The sequence below is a fragment of the Cibotium barometz genome, chromosome 24 (assembly GCF_041138505.1).
Source record: "Cibotium barometz isolate CiBa-2024 chromosome 24, ASM4113850v1, whole genome shotgun sequence".
Lineage (NCBI taxonomy): Eukaryota > Viridiplantae > Streptophyta > Polypodiopsida > Cyatheales > Cibotiaceae > Cibotium > Cibotium barometz.
Genome location: NC_141069.1, coordinates 65,341 through 85,559, shown reverse-complemented (window position 1 = coordinate 85,559; position 20,219 = coordinate 65,341). Strand labels below are relative to the sequence as shown.

Below are 20,219 nucleotides of genomic sequence, written 5' to 3'. Positions count from 1 at the left end.
CGCTGCATATTCTGACATGGTATCAGAGCCCTAGGCTCTAGGAGATCTTGGGCGTTTTTCTGAGCAAGAGGGGGAGCAACAGGTTGCTGATCGGTGGACTGTTTCGGGCTGAACGGGAAGTGAAGGTGCAAGAGGAAGGCGGGCAAAGGGGCTGGACAGCCACTTGCATATTCTCAGATTTTCAGATTTTTCCCACCCACCCACCCTTTCAGGTTACTCTCCGAGATGGCGGATTTACTCGAGATGGCAGAGAAGCACGTGAAGATTCCGACTCTCCCCACGTTCCCAGTGGATCGGCAGTTGGACGGGTCCAATTATGGCATCTGAAAGGTCATGATGGAGTCAGTTCTGGAGTCATATGATCTTGCTGATTTTATTATCAAAGGGGTGCCAAGGCCGGAAGCTGAGGAAGGGGAGTTATTATTGACGAGGAAGGACCGAGAGGCACAGGCACAAATGTGGGACCGTGTCAACGCCAGGGTCCGGTCGTTTATATTCCTCAATTGCACACCACAGGTGATCAACCATGTGAAGCACATGACGCTGGCGAGAGGCATATGGGAGCACTTGGCTTCTTTGTACAACAGGGTGTCACCCATGAAGCGGATATCCTTGGAAGTGCAAATGCGGGTTATGAACCCTGCAAAGTCTTCGACGATGCGGGAACACATTAACAAGCTGCAGGCCCTTCAGCAGGAAGTCCTTCAAGCTGGGAAAGAGATATCATCTGAAGATATGGCCATCACGTTACTTTCCCACTTGCCTGGTCAGTATTCTGCTTTCTATTCCTCGTTGATCACGAGTGGCAGGCTCAGCACCATTACTTGGGAGGAGCTTGTGCCAATGGTCCTGGACCAGGAGGAACGTTTCACGAACCCTCCTCACGGCAGAGGTTCGGAGGCCTTAACTGGCCAACGGTCGAAAGGCCGGAATACCAACAAGGGCAAAGGGAAGGCTTCACCAGATAAGTCTTCCGAGAAGAAGCCTGATCCAGAACGAGAGAAGCTGAAGGCCGAAAGATCGTGTAATGATTGTGGCGAGAAAGGCCACTACTGGAGGAAGTGCCCTAAGCGGAGAGGGAAGAGTGCTGAGTCCTCAGCCTCAGCTGCGAAGACTCCGGCATTTGTGCACTTGGAGATGGTGGACTCCGATGCTTCATCATCTTCGAGCGAGGAGGCAGTTGGCTTCACCGCAAAGGATACCCGGGAATGGATTCTCGACAGTGGTGCTTCCAGGCACATGACTCCATCCCGTGACTTCTTCCTGGATCTGAAACGGCAGTCAGGTCGTATCTTTATCGGCGATAACTCCACTATTCCGATTCATAGTGAGGGCCGGATGGAGATCATTCCCGACGGCAAGGGGGGCAAGCATGCTTCCCGTGTTCTTTATGTCCCTGCTCTGGGCTTTCATCTTTTGTCAGTGCATGAGGTATGCAAGATTGGCTTTCGGGTGGAATTTGAGGAGCATTCAGTTGCTCTAAGGGACCGTGAGACAGGCAAAGTTGTTTGGGAAGGCGGTGTGGAGAACGGCATCTACAAGCTCTCTGCACTCTCCTCACTGACAGGCTCTCAGGTCGGAGATTTGTGGCACTTTCGTTTTGGCCACTTAAATGTGGATGCTTTGCGGCGCGCCTTCCGGGACCAGATGGTGGTTGGCTTGCCAGATGTTGGTAGTAGGCAAGGATGTTGCAGTTCTTGCATACGTGGTAAGCAGCACAGGGAATCCTTTCCGAAGCAGGCTTCCAGGCGGGCTTCGAAACCTTTGGAGTTGATTCACACTGACTTGTGTGGACCACAGCAGATACCATCCTTGGGAGGATCTCTCTACTTCATGCTGCTTGTTGATGATTGTACCAGATTCACGTGGGTCTACTTTCTTTCACAGAAGGACCAGGCTTTTGCTCGGTTCAAGGATTGGCACGTGATGGTGGAGAAAGAGTCTGGATTTCAGGTCAAGACTCTCAGGGCTGACAAAGGAGGGGAATTCTCCTCGACTGTATTCTTTCGGTTTTGTGCAGATCATGGCATCAAGAGGGAATTGGCCAATACCGGATCGCCTTCGGAGAGTGGAGTTGTTGAACGTAAGAACAGGACTGTGGTGGAGATGGCGAGGACCATGTTGGAGCATCGAGATCTTCCTCGTCCACTTTGGGGTGAGGCTGTGGCAACAGCTGTCCATACCATTAACCGCTCTCCGACGACTTCTGTACCTCATATGACTCCATTTGAGGCATATTTTGGCAGGAATCCCGATGTCTCGCACTTCCGTGTCTTTGGGAGTGACGCGTATGTACACATTCCAAAGAAGCAGAGGGGGAAGCTTGACTCCAAGTCCCGCAAGCTGGTATTTGTGGGGTATAACTCTCTTTCCAAGGGATACAGGTTGTATGATCCAGAGAGGAACGAGATTGTTGTCAGCCGGGATGTGGTCTTTGACGAGCATGTTCCAGCATCCACTGTCGAGGAGCCGCCACTTCTTGGAGATCCACAGTCTGATGATGATTCCTAGTCTACCACTCCAGTTGATCCACCTCAGTCATCACAAGAGGTTGAGCCCGCAGCTGGAGTTGAGCCCCCGCGAACACAGGAGGCTCCACGATCTGTTCGAGTACCTAGGTGGTTGATGGACACCCTTCGGGAGTCAGGTGTCACGGAGCTACCCTCCGAGTGGACCACAGAGGACGGCCCTCGAAGATCACATCGAGTTCGTGATAAAAGCAACACGGCGGAGCTTCTTCAGGTGAACTATGCTCTTATGTCTCGTATCATGCGGGATAAAGAGCCCACTTCCGTAAAGGAAGCCCTTTCACAGGATACTTGGAGGGAAGCCATGCAGGTGGAACTTGACGCCATCGAGAAGAACAACACTTGGGAGTTGGTACCGAGGCCGTCGAAGCGGTCAGTCATTGGTGTCAAATGGGTCTTTAAGACCAAGTACGCAGCTGATGGGTCGGTGGACAAACACAAAGCCAGGCTCGTGGCTAAGGGTTATGCTCAGCGGCCAGGCATCGACTACGAGGATACCTTTGCACCGACAGCGCGGATGACCACGATTCGGACCGTTCTTGCCCTTGCTTCTTCTCAGAGGTGGCCCGTGTACCAGATGGATGTAAAATCGGCGTTCCTTAATGGTGACCTGCAGGAGGAGGTGTACGTTGAGCAGCCTCCAGGCTTTATTGTTCCAGGATCGGAAGGGATGGTTTACAGGTTACGTAAGGCCTTGTATGGTCTTAAGCAGGCTCCGAGGGCTTGGAATCAGAAGATTGATTCCTTCTTTATTCGGACTGGATTCCAGAGATCGGTTGCAGATCCGAACCTGTATCTCTTTCGGGAACGCGGCATGGTCACTCTCATCATCCTTTATGTGGATGATCTCATTCTCACCGGCGGTCATGTGGAGCACATTGGAGTGACGAAGGCTGCCTTGTCAAAGGAGTTTGAGATGACCGACTTAGGCTTACTCCACTTCTTCTTGGGATTGGAGATCTGGCAGACCCAGAGGGGGTTTTTCGTCTCTCAGCAGCGGTATGTTCATGAGTTGCTTGAGGCCTTTGGGATGGAGAATTGCAAGCCTATTACTTCGCCGATGGACCCGAACACAAAGTTAACCGTTACAGATCCTTGTGAGCCAGTTGATGCCTCGCAGTACCGGAAGTTGGTTGGTTCATTGATCTGGTTGCTGAACACCAGATTGGACTTGAGCTTCTCCGTGGGGCTGTTGAGCTCTTTTATGCAGACGCCATTGAAGACTCATTGGGACGCAGGATTGCGGATCTTGCGGTATCTGCAGAGTACGAAGGATCTGGGACTCTTTTACACAGGAGGGAATGGAGTCAAGCTCCAAGGTTGGAGTGACTCAGATTGGGGAGGAGATCCAGACACGAGGAGATCTACTTCAGGATACACTTTTACCCTCGGCTCAGGAGCGGTTTCTTGGAGCAGCAAGAAGCAGCCAACTATTGCCCTTTCTTCGACAGAGGCAGAGTATCGGGCTGCTTGTGGTGTTGCTTGTGAGGTTGTATGGCTGCGGAGGCTGCTTCGCGAGATGGGGTTTCCACAGAGGGAGCCCACAGTCATCCAGTGTGATAACCAGAGTTGTATAGCTATTGCTCGGAACCCGGTTTTCCATGCCCGGACCAAGCATATAGAGATACAGTATCACTTTGTTCGTGAGAAGATCTTGGCGGGTGACATCTTGCTACTTTATTGTTCGATGGAGGACAATGCGGCGGACCTCTTCACGAAGTCTCTACCTCAGGCTACGCTCAGGCGGCACTCCAGCTCCCTGGGGCTACAGCCAGGAGCTGAGAGGGGGTGTTAGAAGTCATCTCCTGTCTATTTGTATACACCAGGGCCTCTGTTGTGGGTGTGCCCGCCCGTATATTATTTTTCCACACTCCCCGTATTTTTTCCCTATTTTTCCCATTTTTTCCTAGTGGCTGGAGGGCTGCCAGTTGATGCCAGGAGCACTCTGAAGCTGGCCGACTGCATCTGTATCAGTCGTGGGCTGTAGGAGTGCTGGCCGACTTGTTCTGTCCAGGCGTGGGGCATCTGATGCTGGCCGACTGCTATATTCAGCAGTCGTGGGATTTTGCTCAGTCGTGGGCCCTTTCTAGTGCTGGCCGACTGCCCTCATGGGCTTGTATATATTGCCCCCCATCCTCCTCCACTTTCTCATTCAGTATCTTCGGGATCTTGTGTATAGAGAAGAGTTTACACACATCTCTCTGTGTTTCTTGTGCTGATTATTTTCTGCAGTCTACTTGCTCTTGTCTACCCAAGTTTGGTTGTCATTTCCGCTGCATATTCTGACAGGCTACTGATATGTCAAGGCCAACGTGCAAACCTAAATAGCGAGCAGTTCACTTGCGACCAATCCAAGTGAATCCCCGTTGTTGACCTCGAGTACAAGAAGCCAGAGGATTGGTTAGGAAACCCAAAGACTTGTTTCAGTTGATCCTTGCTCCTACTACCAAGCAAAAAGTATGAAGAACAACTTGCACATGCTCCAAGACCTATGCATTATCCTCAACATATAGAGGTGTATCATCGGCATACTCTGCATCAAGGAGGTCCTAAGATAAATCCAAAGGTGGTTAACCTCACGCCATTAATCCTTGTAGTGCTATCTTGAAGAAAATAAGACATGGCCTCAGCAAAGAACAAAAACAAATAAGGAGCAAGAGGACATCCCCGTCTCACAGACCGCTGCAAGTGAAAAGAATCACTCATACGGCTTCCAATAGTCACTTTACTATTGGCACAACGATTAAATCCCAACAACCCCAAATCCACTCCTATGGAAAGCCAAGCCTGCTAAGAATGCCCTCCAAGAAAGACTAGTCCACTTTGTCGTATGCTTTCTCGAAATCCAACAATAACATGGCCAGAGGTTGCCTTCTCTGTTGAGGCCGCCTTAAAGAAGGTGAAGATACTGTCCAAGATGCTCCTATCTTGGACAAAGCCTATCTAAGTGTCATGAATAAGCTCTGGGAGGAATAGGCAAAGTTTGCTGCAAAGCAACTTTGCCAACCCCTTATAGGCGGTCGACAATAAAGTGATCGGTCTCCACTATGGCAATTCCAACTTATCACCCCCCTTAGGAAGGAGACAAATCAAGCCGGATATCATGCTCTGTGGCATCCTACGAGAGTAGAAAATCCTTTGAAAGGCCAAAAGAAGAGGGGTCTCTAGCCATTCCCAAAAGGAGAGAAAGAAGGCTCGATAGAGACCATCCTCACCTGGACAAGTGTGTGCACTCTGTGATACAAAAGCAGCTACCAACTCCATTTGTGTGAAAGGAGCCATCAAATGCCTACCCATCTCCTCTGTGACCACCCTATGAGTGCAACTCTAGATTCTCTGTCTAGCGAATTCGACCTCTGGAGAATTTGCCTTAGTAGAGAACAAGGTAGAGTAGAACTCAGTGGCCACCTCCAAAACCTTATCTGGTGGTGTACGGACTGAGCCGTGGCAATCTCTCAAAGCCCTAAGCTGATGTCAACAAGGCTGGGGTCCATGAGTCTTGAAAAACTTGTTTATTCATTTGATCCCCCTTGCGGGCCCGGAATGAAGCAGAAGTGTGAAACTAGAACTCACATTTGTTCTCAAGTATGGCATTCAAAGTTGCTTTGGCACGAACCTCGTCATCCTTGGGAGAAGGAACACCAGGATACTGCTGTTGAAGTCGCTGGATAGAGGCTAGAGACCACCTAATAGCTGTTTCCTCCTCTTGCATGCCTTTGCCATCTCCTGACAAATGCGGCTTGACTCGAGCAAGGTTTGGGCCACCCTCTCTGGCACATCCTCTGTATCTGACCAATCTCTATCCCATAGTAGCCTAATGGCCTCCTTGACCTCCCCGCACTGGAATAAATTATTAATACTAATAAACAAGATGGCATGGCATAGCATCAAACAAGATAGTAATGTTGTAATTTAGATGACACAAGCAATAGGGATGGAAAGGGCCAACCCCCTTGTAACATGATTGTATTATCAAGGATTCCTCAAGATCATATGTAAGAATTCCAATGGCATTCGTGCAATAAAAACAATTTGCAAACATGATTTGTCGAAATCGATTTTGAAGCTTTTGTTGCGCAAAACCTCACTCCCGAATCCCCAGTGCCTTGCCACAAGCAACTATGCTTCACTAGCATCCATACACAAGCATGCATGTGCGAGGCTGTGACATAGGAGACTTGTATGGTCAAGCATGCGGATGTAGAATAGGCAAAAATAACTCATAAAAGCTCTTACCAGTGAATTTGCTGTAATTTGCAGGTACAAATCAGCTTTAGGTCAAATTTTTGACAAAATAAATGCTCAATAGCATTTTCAGTAGGATGATTCCTATGAGATAGCAGTTGAAAAGGAGATAAGAGGGGCTGGCGCAGGGTGGAGGAAGGGGCCGGCGCAGAATCGCGCAAGAAAGAAAGGCTCCAAACCAAGATGTGGACAATGTCTCTTATGTTTTTCCACATGTGTTGAATCTTGATGAAGTTTTTATTATGAAATCATGGTGTTGGTCCAACCATGCACTAAGCAGCATCCACATATATGTGGATGATGAGGGGAGTGGCGTTAGAAATCAATGCTCCACATCCTGAATGGGTAAAAGAAGTCGGTTATAGGGCTCCTTATAATTAGGAGAAGCCTTGTGAGCAGCTGAAGCTGGGGGTCAAGCTCAGTGAGTCAACTGTAAGTGGCATCTGCTTGTTGGCTGCCCATTGAAGGCAGACCTGCAAGCTGAACCGACCCACAACTATTCCGAGGTGTGTACTTGTCCTGTAAAAGTGCTTCCCCATTCTCATCTCCTACAGCATCTCTTTAACCTCTCCCTTCGATTGGGAAGATGTAATTACATCTTTCTCATGCGTCTTTTTGTTTACAATTCATTTTAGTAACTTCTATCCTGCAAGACCTACCTTCAGTATCAATCAGTGTGCAGTGTTTGTGTTGCTTGTCATTGACAGGCATGCAGAGGGAATGACACAGTATCTTTTGGCAGGTTCTAAACCATATACCAAGCGAAGCTGAAGGTGAACCTTTTGATACAGCTCTTGCTCGCATCCGTCGCTGCATTGGTGGTGGCAGCGGTGATGTAGATAATGGTAATGACAGTGACAGTGATCTCGAAGTAATTTCCGAATGCGTCTCTGTGAACCTTCGCTGCCCGGTAAATGTGTGCTTGTTAAGAGGTTTACATTCTTTTATTGTATAGACAAATCACAAATAAAACTTTTGGTGGATCTTCTTGGACAAATGTGGTAACTTTGCAGTTTGTAATACTACATTTATTCACGTCTTTCTGCATGTAGATGAGTGGGTGTAGAATGAAGGTGGCTGGAAGGTTCAGACGATGTCTACATATGGGTTGTTTCGATCTACACACATTTGTGGAGCTTAATCAAAGAACACGCAAGGTAGCTCCCGATCTGTGTAAACTATCTATCAAAAGGGTCAAAAGTATTTAACTTCGAAAGCTGTCTTTTTATTAACCACCGAGTTTTGGATAATCCAATGCTCATGCTGTGGCACCTTGCAGGGCATGATAAGGCTAGTACTTTGTTGGTTAACCTTTGAAAAAGTTCAATCTACATTTGCTTCTTTTTGATAGAGGGACCTAACATGTGCTAGTTCAAATATTGTTTTCATGTTGACCTTTGTACTTTCTTTCAGTGGCAATGCCCGATCTGTTTGATGAACTATTCCCTCGATGATCTGATTATTGATCCTTTCTTAACTCGAATACTCAAAGCAGTAAGTAAAATTATTTGGCCACGTTAACTGGTGTACTAGTTTTGCGTGCATTTACATGAATTTTTGCTCTAAATGTGATATTACAATCAGATGAAAAGTTATGGAGATGATGTAACTGAAGTTGAGATGAAGCCTGACGGACTTTGGAGGCCTAAATTAGAAGGTGATGCTAAACTTCAAGAGCCATGGCGCTCACCAGATGCTACATTTGGTTTAGCAAATGGTCAAGAACGATCTACAAGTAAAGACGGGGCTTTAAAAACTGTGAAAATAGAAGAAGGCCTTCTGGTCGAAAAGGTACCTCTTAAAATAGGTATAAAGAGGACACGGGATGGTACCTGGCAAGTGAAACAAACGAAAGGACTTCCAAGCTCTCTTACCAATGGTTTATATGAACAGAATTCAATGCTCCTAGGTGGCGATTATTCTAGGAGTAGCAGCATGACCGCTGACACCACTGAAGGTCCCAGTTCAAGTCAGGATCCAGAAGAGACGCTCAAGCTGTCTAAATTTGCTGATGTTGAGGTTAACTCGATCCTTACGGAAGCACCAGTTATTCCTCTTCGACCCATGGGTCCTGTGATTGCAGATTCAGAACCTATAAGGAATGCAGAGGTGATAATCCTCAGTGACACAGAGGAAGAAAACATAGATGAGTACAATTTGGGAGATGAAAGTGCTGCTAGGTTGACAATGCTACAGGCTGCAGTTCCAGTGCAAAATAAGGCACAGGATAATGAAAAAGCTCCGGAAACAGAGGCTTCATTTTTAGAAGTGGAACCTTTTCAGGAAAATACTGTGGATTTTTTTGAGGCTGATAGAGGGGAATTGACACCAGCAGTAGATCCCTGGTCACCACAGGCACATAATCCATCCTTTGAAGTTTTGCGTTCTTCTAGAATTGTTGCTAGAAAAGATCCAAGTCATGAACATACAGCTCGTTCTACCTCTGCACAAACAGGTCAAAGGCCAACTTATGGATTTTCAAATGAGCAGTATAGGCGAAATGGCATGTCAACGACGAGTCTGTTTGGTTATGACAGGCCAACTGAGTACCAAGGTGAACTTTCAGAGAATGAAAGGGGATTGGCCTCTACAGATACATCAATACGTCTTTTTTTACCACATCAGCCAGCCAGAGCTTTGGTTCGGGGTAGTATCCATGAGCCTGCTGCAACTCCTAGGGAGGATATTCAGGATGGATGGTTTTCTTTACGTTTGGGCGGTGGTGAAAGGATGACAGATAGCCATTCTAATATAAGAGCTTCCTCCTATAGTGCTGAACATGCTTCTCAGGAAAGGTTCGACCCTGTTGCTGATCCAGGTAAGGTGTCAAGATCTCACTGTATTTCTAGTTTTTACGGTCTGAGTCATAGTCATCCAGACATGGACCAGTCATAGTGCATTTCTCAAGTGGTGGGTTTTGAGGAATGTGTTTTGTTTTGATCAGCTGTAAACAACTGCTGGCATTGAACGTGTGTTTTGATTCCTTGGCAGCATCAGTTCTTCTTAATCTCAGTAGTCAAGGAACTCCAGCAGCAACTGGTGGCACAACTGCACAAAGAAGAACTACTGGTGTTGCTCTACATCGTTCTTCTCATCGCTCGAGAAGTTACTTTCGAGTGGATTCTGACTCTGATGACTGATAAGAAGCTGGTCTAACAGGCTTGGTCTTTGGCTGGCAACCTTTGCTGATAGAAGCCCTTGGTATGTATCTTTACTGGTCCGTAACAAAGTATAGGCGCACTCTTTAAACCATTTCTTATTAGTTAGATCAGACTTATGGAGACGTGTGCTTTTCAACACCTTACAGCAAGTCTTTTACTGCAGGTGCTGACTTGGGAGAAGATGATGTGTATGGTATGCTTTGAACAAGAAGCTACCTTCTTAACATGTGTCACTCCACCACTTATATTTTGAGTGGGCTAGCACAGTCTCTTTGATCACAGCAGGTCCTTTACCATACTAAACGTCCCATTTACGTCAACCTTTTCTCCCAATCATGAATAAAAATGTAGTCGAAATTTCATTTTTAAAGAGCATCACCAATGACATTAGCACAGGACAAAGAATTGTGTAATCACATCCACTCATTGTACTCTTAGGAGGGAGTTGACCTTGACCCATGGGATGGAGTGTCTTCATGAAGATGTCATCCAGCTTGCCATGCAGGCCATTCCACTTTGTTAACCTCATTATGGCTGCTTAAGCAGAAATGAACGAGGCAGATTTCTACTGTGAGCTGGGTTACGAATGTGCAGGTTGTATGGCCAGCTGTGGAGGGGCTGAGAGAGAAAAAAAGAAAGATTTTATTTATGTCTACAAAAGACCCCGAAGGGTTTATTACATATGATCCGTGAGTAAACTGTATGTCAACAATATGAGAGGAAACAAATTCCTGAGAGAAAAACAGGCTAAAATGGAATCTGCGTAAAAGCCTCAAGTAACACCAAACAGCATGCATCATCCTCCTCAATGATATAATATAGGGAAGTAATGTCCACCACCTGGGGAGGTGCTGCTCACAGTGCTGAAGCATCTACCGAATGCGGAGCTGGTGAGAGGATAGACTGGATCTTGAGGGGCGGGGGCGATTGGATCTCTGAAGGGACTGTGTCTGATCCCTGGTGACTGTGTGTACGAGGAGCAAGTGAATCTTGGTGACGGTCTTGGGTGTTTCATCCAGGGTCTCTTCCTACTCTGATGTCGAGTGAGCTGATGAGTATCTCTGAGTCACCTGGGGGGTCCTTAAGAAATCTGTCATGGATGTCTGTGTGATGTCCTGCCTCTCAGCCTGCTGTCTCAGTAGTCTCTCACCTGGGGGGTCCTTAAGAAATCTGTCATGGATGTCTGTGTGATGTCCTGCCTCTCAGCCTGCTGTCTCAGTAGTCTTTCTCTCTGGTGACTGAGCCCAGACATCTCTGATCTTCGTAACGTATCACCGTGACAAAGGCCCAAACCCCTGTCTGACAAGACAGTGGGCACATTCCCGTATTTCTTAATGCTCCTCTGACTGTGTCTCCCTTGTACTGAATAATCTGCATATCGGCCTATCCCTCTGCTCTCCCTCTGCTCTCCCTGTTTCAATCTGAAGGCGGTGTGAAGGTACTCTTAACTGCCCAATCAGCATCCTCATGGCATGCGACATATGTTTGCAAAGGTATCTGCACCTCTCAATGAGTCCATCCTGCGTGGTCCTCATGAAGTGCTCTCCATAGAATTGAAGCTTCGTGGAGAATTGATGTCCAGTCTATGTGAAGCTGTGTCAGATCCAAGCGAATGATGCAGTTAATTCCCTGTGATGCAAGGGGCCATTTGAAGGCCATGTGACTCAAGTCAACTCTTAGTGCATGCATACCAACCACTACTATGATCCTCCTGTGCCAACTGTCCAAGAGGACTCCATATCCAGCCATGGGAGGTGAGCTTTGTGTAACGTGTATGTGAGTCTGGAACGTGGCATCAATAACCAAAGGGGCTGATCTAAACTCCGCCAGTACTATAGCATGTGGACTGAGGGCTTACTCCTGATCATGTATGAGAGCATCATAACTTGCAGTCCCTCCACTCTCCTCCAATCATCCACTCCCAAATCTGGCCCCCAAAAGGGTTCCCAATACATCACTGGCGAACCAAAGTATCAAATTAGGTACTAGGTTAGGGTTTGTGGGTTGTTTTATGGCAATGTGCATGGGCCAATTGGCTGCGTTTTCAGGGCCTCGTGGATGTACCTTCTTGGAAAATTAGAGGTGAAGAACAATGTGGTGTTTTGAGCACAGGGCTGTGTGAAGCCTCTATGCTGAGAGGACCAGAGGACTGGCAGTTTGGACATGCATATGTATAAGCCATGTTTGGCCATGTTGTTTTCAGTTGAACTCTTTCTTGAATGTGAATAAAGAAATGCCGAAAGGGGTGCCAAGCTTTGGGGCCAACAGGTGGTGTTGTTTTCTTGTAGGAGTGCACTAGCTCCCTTTTGTTTGTTTACTTTGCTGATTTACAGCCGTGTTAGGGCGACAATTTGTCTGCCGCACTTGGGTTTCTACTAAAGGCCGGTTTCAAGGGGGGGGGATATAACCACACGGGTGGTTTGTAATGCCAAGTGGGATTCGAGCCAAATGCTCTTGATGGACTACGCAGGCGGATTGTGGGTACCCTCGATGGCTTTGCTGCATCTAGCTCGTCATATGTGCTAGGTTGCAATGCTACAACAAATCTCCTATCTCAGACATGAGCCCGGTCTCCGGTGGTTTGTAGATGGGACCAGGACTAGAACTGCCAAAATGCGGAGGTGAGAAATGTGAAGGGAAAGCCCCCCACCATCCTCCTCCTAATCCTTGACAACGTCAGCATCCGTGACCCAAGTGACTGTGAGAGGCCCTAATGTACTACTGCTGCCGAGGTGCCATCAATTTGTGGCATCTGGATCCTGCAGCCTAGCCGTGTTGTATACGCAAAGTGGGATATGCCATGGACATTAATGTATCAATTTGGTCTCATAGGTCTATTGGGTCTTTAGTAGATGCAAAACCAAGGTTATGGTCTTCAACACATCTTATGCAGTTGCCTCATGATTTTCTTTCATATACAGAGATGCCCCAGTGGAGATTGTGCAGAAGTATGTGTATCTAGGAGTCACTTTTACAGGCCCTTTGTTTTGCATGACCACAGTTGCCACTGACCGACTTGCGAGGGGCATGCCTCCCTAGCCAGTATGGAGAGATAGTGTTTCCAGGCACATTTCCAAGAACCCCGCACTAAGTGCTGGCTCTTTCATACTCTAGTACGACCAGCAGCTATGTATAGTGCAGCCCTTTGGGGGCCAGGCCTAGGGAAGGATACTGGAGGAGCATAGAGAGGCTACAGGTGATGATGTTGTCACCCATGATCAGGAGTAAGCCATCTGGTACCACATGACATTCTACATGCAGAGTTTGGGATGGCCCCACTGGTTACAGAAGCCCCTTTTCAGATTGTCACTTATATTCAGCATGTATACACGCTTGAAAGAGATCGCCTCCCACGACTAGCACTAGAGTCCTCTATGCAATTATAAGGCGAGAGGGAGAGGGCGCGATTGAGACGAGTTGGACTGCCCTCCTCCTCAGTGGCACGGCCACCACCATTACCGACACATGCATGGTACTCTGAGGTAGTCAAGTGGTTTCATGCACATGGCATACGGATGGACCGTCCCCCCCCGTTTCAGTATAGCCTGGATTCCCCATACCTTGATCTCTCACATAAGGAGATCAACTGGATCATCCGGTTAGATCTACTCGGGCTACACATACACCAGACATGGGTGTCTCCGTCAGAGATTGGTAAGAAGTCTACAAAGATCACTTCTTGAGACTCTCCGAGGATGGATTCTTTGAGATCCCGGGATACATACAGATACACATGTCATGTGCCATGCGTATCTCGATTGGCCAGCTTAGGGTATCCTCCCACTGCCTGAGAGACTGGCAGAGCTGAGGATATCTCACATGAGGAGAGGACATGCACAGTATGCATCACAGGAGCTGTAGAGGATGAGGCCCATTATATGCTCAGTTGCCCAGCTTACTATGAGATACGGGGGAGATTCCATTGCCTCTTCCGAGAGGGATTCGGACCGCTCACATGGGTGATACAATTTGAGGATCAAAGGTGCTTGGGCATGTACTTGATGGAGCTGAGACGACACAGGGATGTAGTGTTGAGGTAGCATGCTGAGAGACAACCCCGGCTCCGACAGGACACCTCATAGAGAGCCATCACAGATTTCTTTGTAGTACATACATCCACATCGGAATCTACTATCCACAACAGTTCCTCTACTACGACATCAGAGCCCACCACCCTTACCCACGCTCCAGCTCCATGCCCTAGAGGAGTTCTTAGTAAGAGAGCTCGATCCATTCTGCGAGCTAGACGTCCCCGACCTAGAGCATCATGACTCTCCACCACACAGAGATAGATTTGTGAGGTTCTCCGCCGACATGTCATACTCCCATCACATGTCTAAAGGATCATGACCATGCAAACCTGTACACCTGGTGGACACAGATAGAGAGACCACAGGCCCTCATGATGGCACGCATGATACGCAGCAAACCGTCAGTACCTCATGACATTATCCGAGCAGAGTTTGCTGCGCCTCCTATGATGGTAGAGGCCATATTTCAGACTATATGCCTGCTAGACAGATTTAGAGAGATGCCACAGGACAGATTATCATACAGAGCTTTTCAGGCATCTAGACAGTTGGCTGAGGCAGGAGACAGAGGATCATGGTATGCACAGGTCACACATTGGTTCTCACAGCATGGCCTAGACATGGATCATCTACCACCATTCCAGTATGACAGGGATGCACCACATATCCGTCTCTCTCATAGTGAGAGGAACAGAGTATTGAGACAGGATCTATGGCAGCTCTATACACGAGAGACATGGATATCGCCTACACAACCTCTTCCACCGAAGATGCTATACTACAGAGATCACTTCATGAGTATCACTGATGATGGATTTATAGAGAGGCCTAGATACATGGAGGGCTTTTTACCACACGGCTCCCGAGTGGCTATTGGTCAGCTTAGAATTTCATCACACCGATTGGAGATTGAGACTGGCAGAGCAGCACGGATCCCCCGAGAGGAGAGGGTATGCAGATTGTGCAGAGAGGAGGTGGAGAGTGAGGAGCATTATGTATGCAGATGCAGAGCATATACAGCCATCAGAGAGAGATATCCCATTTTATTCAGAGAGCCACATTCCCTACACCAGCGCATACTGGGGAGATACATTCTAGACATACAGCGCCACAGAGAGACATTATTACAGGCTCAGACAGCTCCAGAGGGGGGGGGGGAGGGGGGGGCGACAAACACAAATTACTACATTTTTTCAGAGATCCATACCCCTCCCAGCCCCTACACGGCAGGGAATTACTCTCCAGAGAGCAGAGACACTTAGAGCCCGCAGGAGACAGAGGACACCCGGCTTTCGGACACCACGCCTATACCAGAGAGAGATGACAGAGATCAAAGCTCAGTTTCACAGAGAGGGTGTGGAGCGACTGGCTCGCTTCAGAGCACACCCAGGCATGTTCTTCAGGGAGCTGTGGGCACCCCCTTCACTGATGTATACCATTTTATACCCCCAATATGGTACAGGATGGAGCTAGCTAGGTTGCATATCATGATTGTATACTCCATGCATATAGCTTTGCATTCTCCTAGTAATAGAGCTCCATCCCCTGCACACCCAGATTCAGCTTTTTTATTCAGTACTTTTTCATTTTGTTGGGATGACAGAGGATACCCCATACAAGTACTCCGATTTGTCTCATAGGCCGAGTTCGGTCTTTTGGAAGACGTTAATAAAATCTTTCTTTCTTTCTTTCTCTCTCTCTCTCTCTCTCTCACACACACACACACACACACACACACACAGGTGAGAGCTGCAGCCAGAGGGGAAGCGAAGGAGAATCTGCTCTCTCTCACACCAACTCTCTCTCTCTCTCTCTCTCTCTCTCTCTCTCTCTCTCTCTCTTAGTGAGAGAGCTATATTTATGTTTTCATTCTGTTTTATTTTCCATTCCATGATGAGATATGCCATGGACATTATTGTACCACTTTGGTCTCATAGGCCCATTGGGTCTTTAGTAGATGCTTAATATATCTTTCTTTCTTTCTTTCTCTTTTTGTGCGCACATCTGTAGCCCGCCTTGTTGCTCTATATGCGCACCAACCTGCACACCTCTGCCCGCCTCTCTGCTCTACTCTGTGCACACCTCTGTAGCCCGCCTCGCTGCTTTGATTTGTGTTACACCCCTTTTCCCACCCACCCTTACTCAAGCCCCCAAGGCAGCAACTAGGGGAAAACATGTCTCAACCCCTGGATCGCCATGGTGATGCGCCACACCACACGACCCTTCGGAATCTTGCCACCCTTTGCCTTTTATAAAGAAGCGATTCAGTTCGCTTTCCAGAAAGCAAGATTTATAGCAAAAACGCATTCTTCCAAATAATATTATTTTTAAGCCTTCAAAGGTTATTAAACCTTATAAACTTTAAAATCCCTTTTGTCCCCTTTCACACTTGGGCTGGCCACCATATATGGGTTTCCTTTTTATATCCAAACTAATGCCTGTTCACACTGTGCATCCTGTGCCCGTGCCCGTGCCCGTGCCCATGCCCACCTGCTTGTTGTCGAGAGGGAAAAGCACAGGGTCATAACATAGCAGGTACTCGTGGAAGCACGGCACATGTTTTTTAAAACTGTGCAACTCTTTTTTTCTCTGCTTACTGTGGGTCACGCATTTTTGACCATGAAAAAATAGTGTTTATGAAATGTGCCCAAACGCCTGTTTGAAACGCGTTTCATGAAGTACGAAACACGAAACGTGTCTCATACTTTTTGAATCACGTTTCATTGCTATGATGGCCCTTTCTCACCCATTCTAATTGACAGAGCGAGTGCCATGATGTGCAATTTTGCATACTTGCCGCCATTTGACTTGGCTCTCATCAATCGAGATGTGATGCTATGGTAGCTTGAGAGGCATGTAGAGTGTTCTCCATAGGGGTGCAGGGGACTGAGCAGCATACTTTTTGGAATGCCTAGCTTCTGCTATGGGTTCACGTATGCTTTCCTCACATCGTATGATCTTTGCGGGCATCCACTGTTTTCTATTGTGGCAGTGTAAGACCACATTGATCTTGCTGCCTTTATCAAGGAAGTGTTGCATCACAGGGAGGCACTTAACGGACACAGAGCTAGACCATTGTGGGGGCCCAACACGATTAATACCAAATGAAACTTGGATTTCATTCTCTCAAACACAACTTCTTTCCCAGATGTTTTATTTTTCATGGCAGATTCTTATAAAAAATTGGGCCCAAAACTAGAGTCTATGACTTAGCTGCAGTCTGGGGTTGGGTTTCAGCTCCAGTTTAGTTGTAAAGGTACAACCTTTAATTTGTAGATTTAGGTGACTATCCTGTTCACAAAGGATTTTAGAAGTGGATTTTCCAAATAGTGAGAAGTGATTGACAAATGAAGAGGGTCGGTTATTCAACGATGGGCTTTTGATGGAACACGTGCACCCACGCACACACACATGTATGTATGGATGTATGCACCTATATAAACACATGCACATATATAGACATACATTATGCATGTATATATGTATGTATTTATGTATGTGCGTAGGCGCATGCATGCTTGTATTCATTTATGCATATAACACACATATACATGACACTAAACACAGACATCATCTGCATCTACATACAAACATACATGCATGCATATATATTCTTGTTTCTTAAAGCTGGGCTCAAGAAGTGGGCACTTATTCATCATCCTTTCATGCAGACTTTCCATCAGTCCTAATGTTTGCAATTGTTCAGGAAAGCGTTTCTAATACTTTTTGAATGACCAAATCTCAAAACTGTTGTGGCTCGTTTGTTTCTGAACTGAAGCCATTTCAGGCAAGAGTTTTTAGACAGAAGACATGCAAATAAGTGCGTAGAGACCCCAGAGGATGGTCCAACCTACTAGGAGTTGATATGGGTCACTACAGGTTTGAGATATGTGGCAGACACATGGATGGTTCACAACCTGGATCCTTAAAAGATGGGATTTGCTGATGCCTATGCAATCAAGTCATCCTTAGAGAGTATTTTTTTGTGGCTATGGTGGATGGGCACCTAGCCAGAGCTTAATGTTTCATCTGATGCTCATTTTATTTTGTGTCAATGGCTCTAAGGAAATGCTAGATACTCTTCCTCTTACAATATTTTATATAGACTCTACAGGCTAATTTATATTTTATTTTTATGGCACTTTTGGCTGTACTTCTGTCCACATCATTGTGTTTTCACTGTCTGGGGGAAGGCTGAGCTTAACTTTGCCCGAACACACTGAAATACAGAATAGTTGACAGCAAGAAACTCCTGCATCAGTTGGCACAGTTGGAAAATTCCAATTAGAGAAAGTTGGAACCTGGGACGAGCTGAGGCTGGAGTATTCTTCTCTAACCTTCTTCCAGTTGAACTATATAGTTTTTTGGGCCAGTTAGCTGGTCAAATGTACTTTAGGGTAGGACCTGACACAGGTTCAATGTGAATTCGAATTCCTCAGAAATCTGGAAGGATGATATTTCTTAATAGGATCGTGTGTGCATTATCCCATATTGGTTAGTCACAGGCTTTCAATCTGTTATGCACTGTTGCTTGTAAGATGTAATAGTGTGAATGTACGTACATAGATTGAATATCAATGCTGATGTTCGAGTTGAGTTGGGATGCACAATGTCTGGGCCCTAGAATTGTTCCTCATCTTCTGGTCTTGTTTCTCTTGCCTTCATGCCTATGTAGTGGTTTAAAGACTTAACAAAGGCATTCGATCACAGAATGTCCATTCAGCTAAGCAGGCGCTGTGTGATATATTCTGATGTCTGAATCTGGAAAGCATGAGAAATGGGCAAATAGAAACTTCTCAGAGACAATGCCGTGTAAAAGACTGGCACCCTTTTGTTCATGTGAAGGTGCTTTTACTGTCCAGAAAGTTAAAGGCTCATTTGATGAGAGCATAAGGTGCTGTTGGCACTAGAGAGTCGAATGATGCAGTAAAAGTGTACGTGTAGCATTGGAATTTTGTATCCATATTGTTTCAGCTCTCAAGGTTTTTGGATAAATTCCTTTTGGTTCGCTGATGCACCTTGAATATGGCATAAGACAAAAAGACTACCAGAATGCTTGAAGAAGTAGAGAACGATAAACACGTGGTTAGCAGCTGGTGGACTTACATCAAGCTAAATTTAATTTTCAGGTTCTTGTTTTGAGCAAACGTATGTCAGCCAAGAGATGCTATCCCCACAACTAGAAAGGTTTGCAGGAATTTCTCAATCTACATGCCTAATATATCTGGGAATTCAAAAATCCCCGGGATTTGTATTGCAGAAACTTTTGACCACTTAAAAACGCTCCAACTGGCAGTGGATATGAGAGATCCACAATAAACATTGTATCTGTTGGATGAGGTTGATGGATGCTATGGCGTCGAGTTTTTTTTGTTTTGTCCATAAACTGTAGCTCATGGGGAAGGCTACCTTAGCCTAAGGGTGACATTGATTGTTATATTGACCACTTTCCAGTAGTAGGTACCCGACATTGGCTTCTACAATCTTCTCGGTGAATGAGAGACTGACTTTCAAGTGTAGGGATCTGGGTACTAGCTAGCTATGCCAATGAGAGGCGTAAAATGGGTGTTTTGGCAGCCCTACTTTTTTTTTTTTTTTGGGGGGGTCTTGCAGGCTGAGATGGCCTTACATTGTATTTACGCGTATTGAAGGAGCAAGAGTTCATCTACATTCTACTTTCAAATGCATTATGGTCCCATGTGTTATGTTCACAAGGTGCTTCGTCTTGCACAGTAGATATGATCAATTTAAGAAGTGGCAAGGTATGGTTGTCTGCGTAGACTGCAAGTAGCAGTCCACATGAGAAATAAAGATAGAATGATACGCCTTCTCTCTTTGTGAAACAGAGCACATCTTTTACTAGGTGTATGGTCAATGATGTAAGGCGCACAGGTCTATTGGGACTCCTAAGTTCTAAGAATTTTAAGCTTTGCATGTTGTGGAGGGCGAGTACAAAGCACTAGAGGCAGCTTTTAGGCTAAATAGCATCCACGTACAGTTTGAAATCTTTTGTGGCCTCAGACCCAATTCGAATTCAGCCTTACATGCAAAATGGTGATTTTGAAGGCGAGGCAAGCTTAATGGTTTTTTTAATGTCTTTTGCAATCCCAAGAAAGTGTTTGTATAGTTTGTGAGTAGGGACAGTTGAATTAGGCATGTTAATCGCTCTCTTTACATTGTAGGAATACATCAGCAGTAATAATACAGCATGCACAAAAAGCCCTTAAATGGGGCTACAGTCCTTGCTAAAATCC

General features: G+C 46.4%; 1 protein-coding gene across 3 annotated transcripts in view; it reads left to right on the top strand.

Moving 5' to 3' along the window:
- The window catches only part of LOC147624771 (E3 SUMO-protein ligase SIZ1-like), a 63,226-nt gene extending 44,796 nt beyond the window's left edge, over nucleotides 1-18,430 (top strand). Inside the window, exons 12-18 of one of the 3 annotated variants that reach the window (XM_086817991.1) lie at nucleotides 7,516-7,683; nucleotides 7,826-7,930; nucleotides 8,187-8,267; nucleotides 8,358-9,591; nucleotides 9,765-9,974; nucleotides 10,098-10,219; nucleotides 17,753-18,430. In XM_086817991.1, coding sequence (XP_086674117.1) covers nucleotides 7,516-7,683; nucleotides 7,826-7,930; nucleotides 8,187-8,267; nucleotides 8,358-9,591; nucleotides 9,765-9,913 — 1,737 coding nt within the window. In that variant the 3' untranslated portion in view covers nucleotides 9,914-9,974; nucleotides 10,098-10,219; nucleotides 17,753-18,430. Of the gene's footprint in view, nucleotides 1-7,515; nucleotides 7,684-7,825; nucleotides 7,931-8,186; nucleotides 8,268-8,357; nucleotides 9,592-9,764; nucleotides 9,975-10,097; nucleotides 10,220-17,636 lie in introns of all 3 variants that reach the window. The other 2 variants (XM_086817992.1, XM_086817994.1) reach the window with 2 other exon arrangements.
- The last annotated feature ends 1,789 nt before the right edge of the window (nucleotides 18,431-20,219 follow it).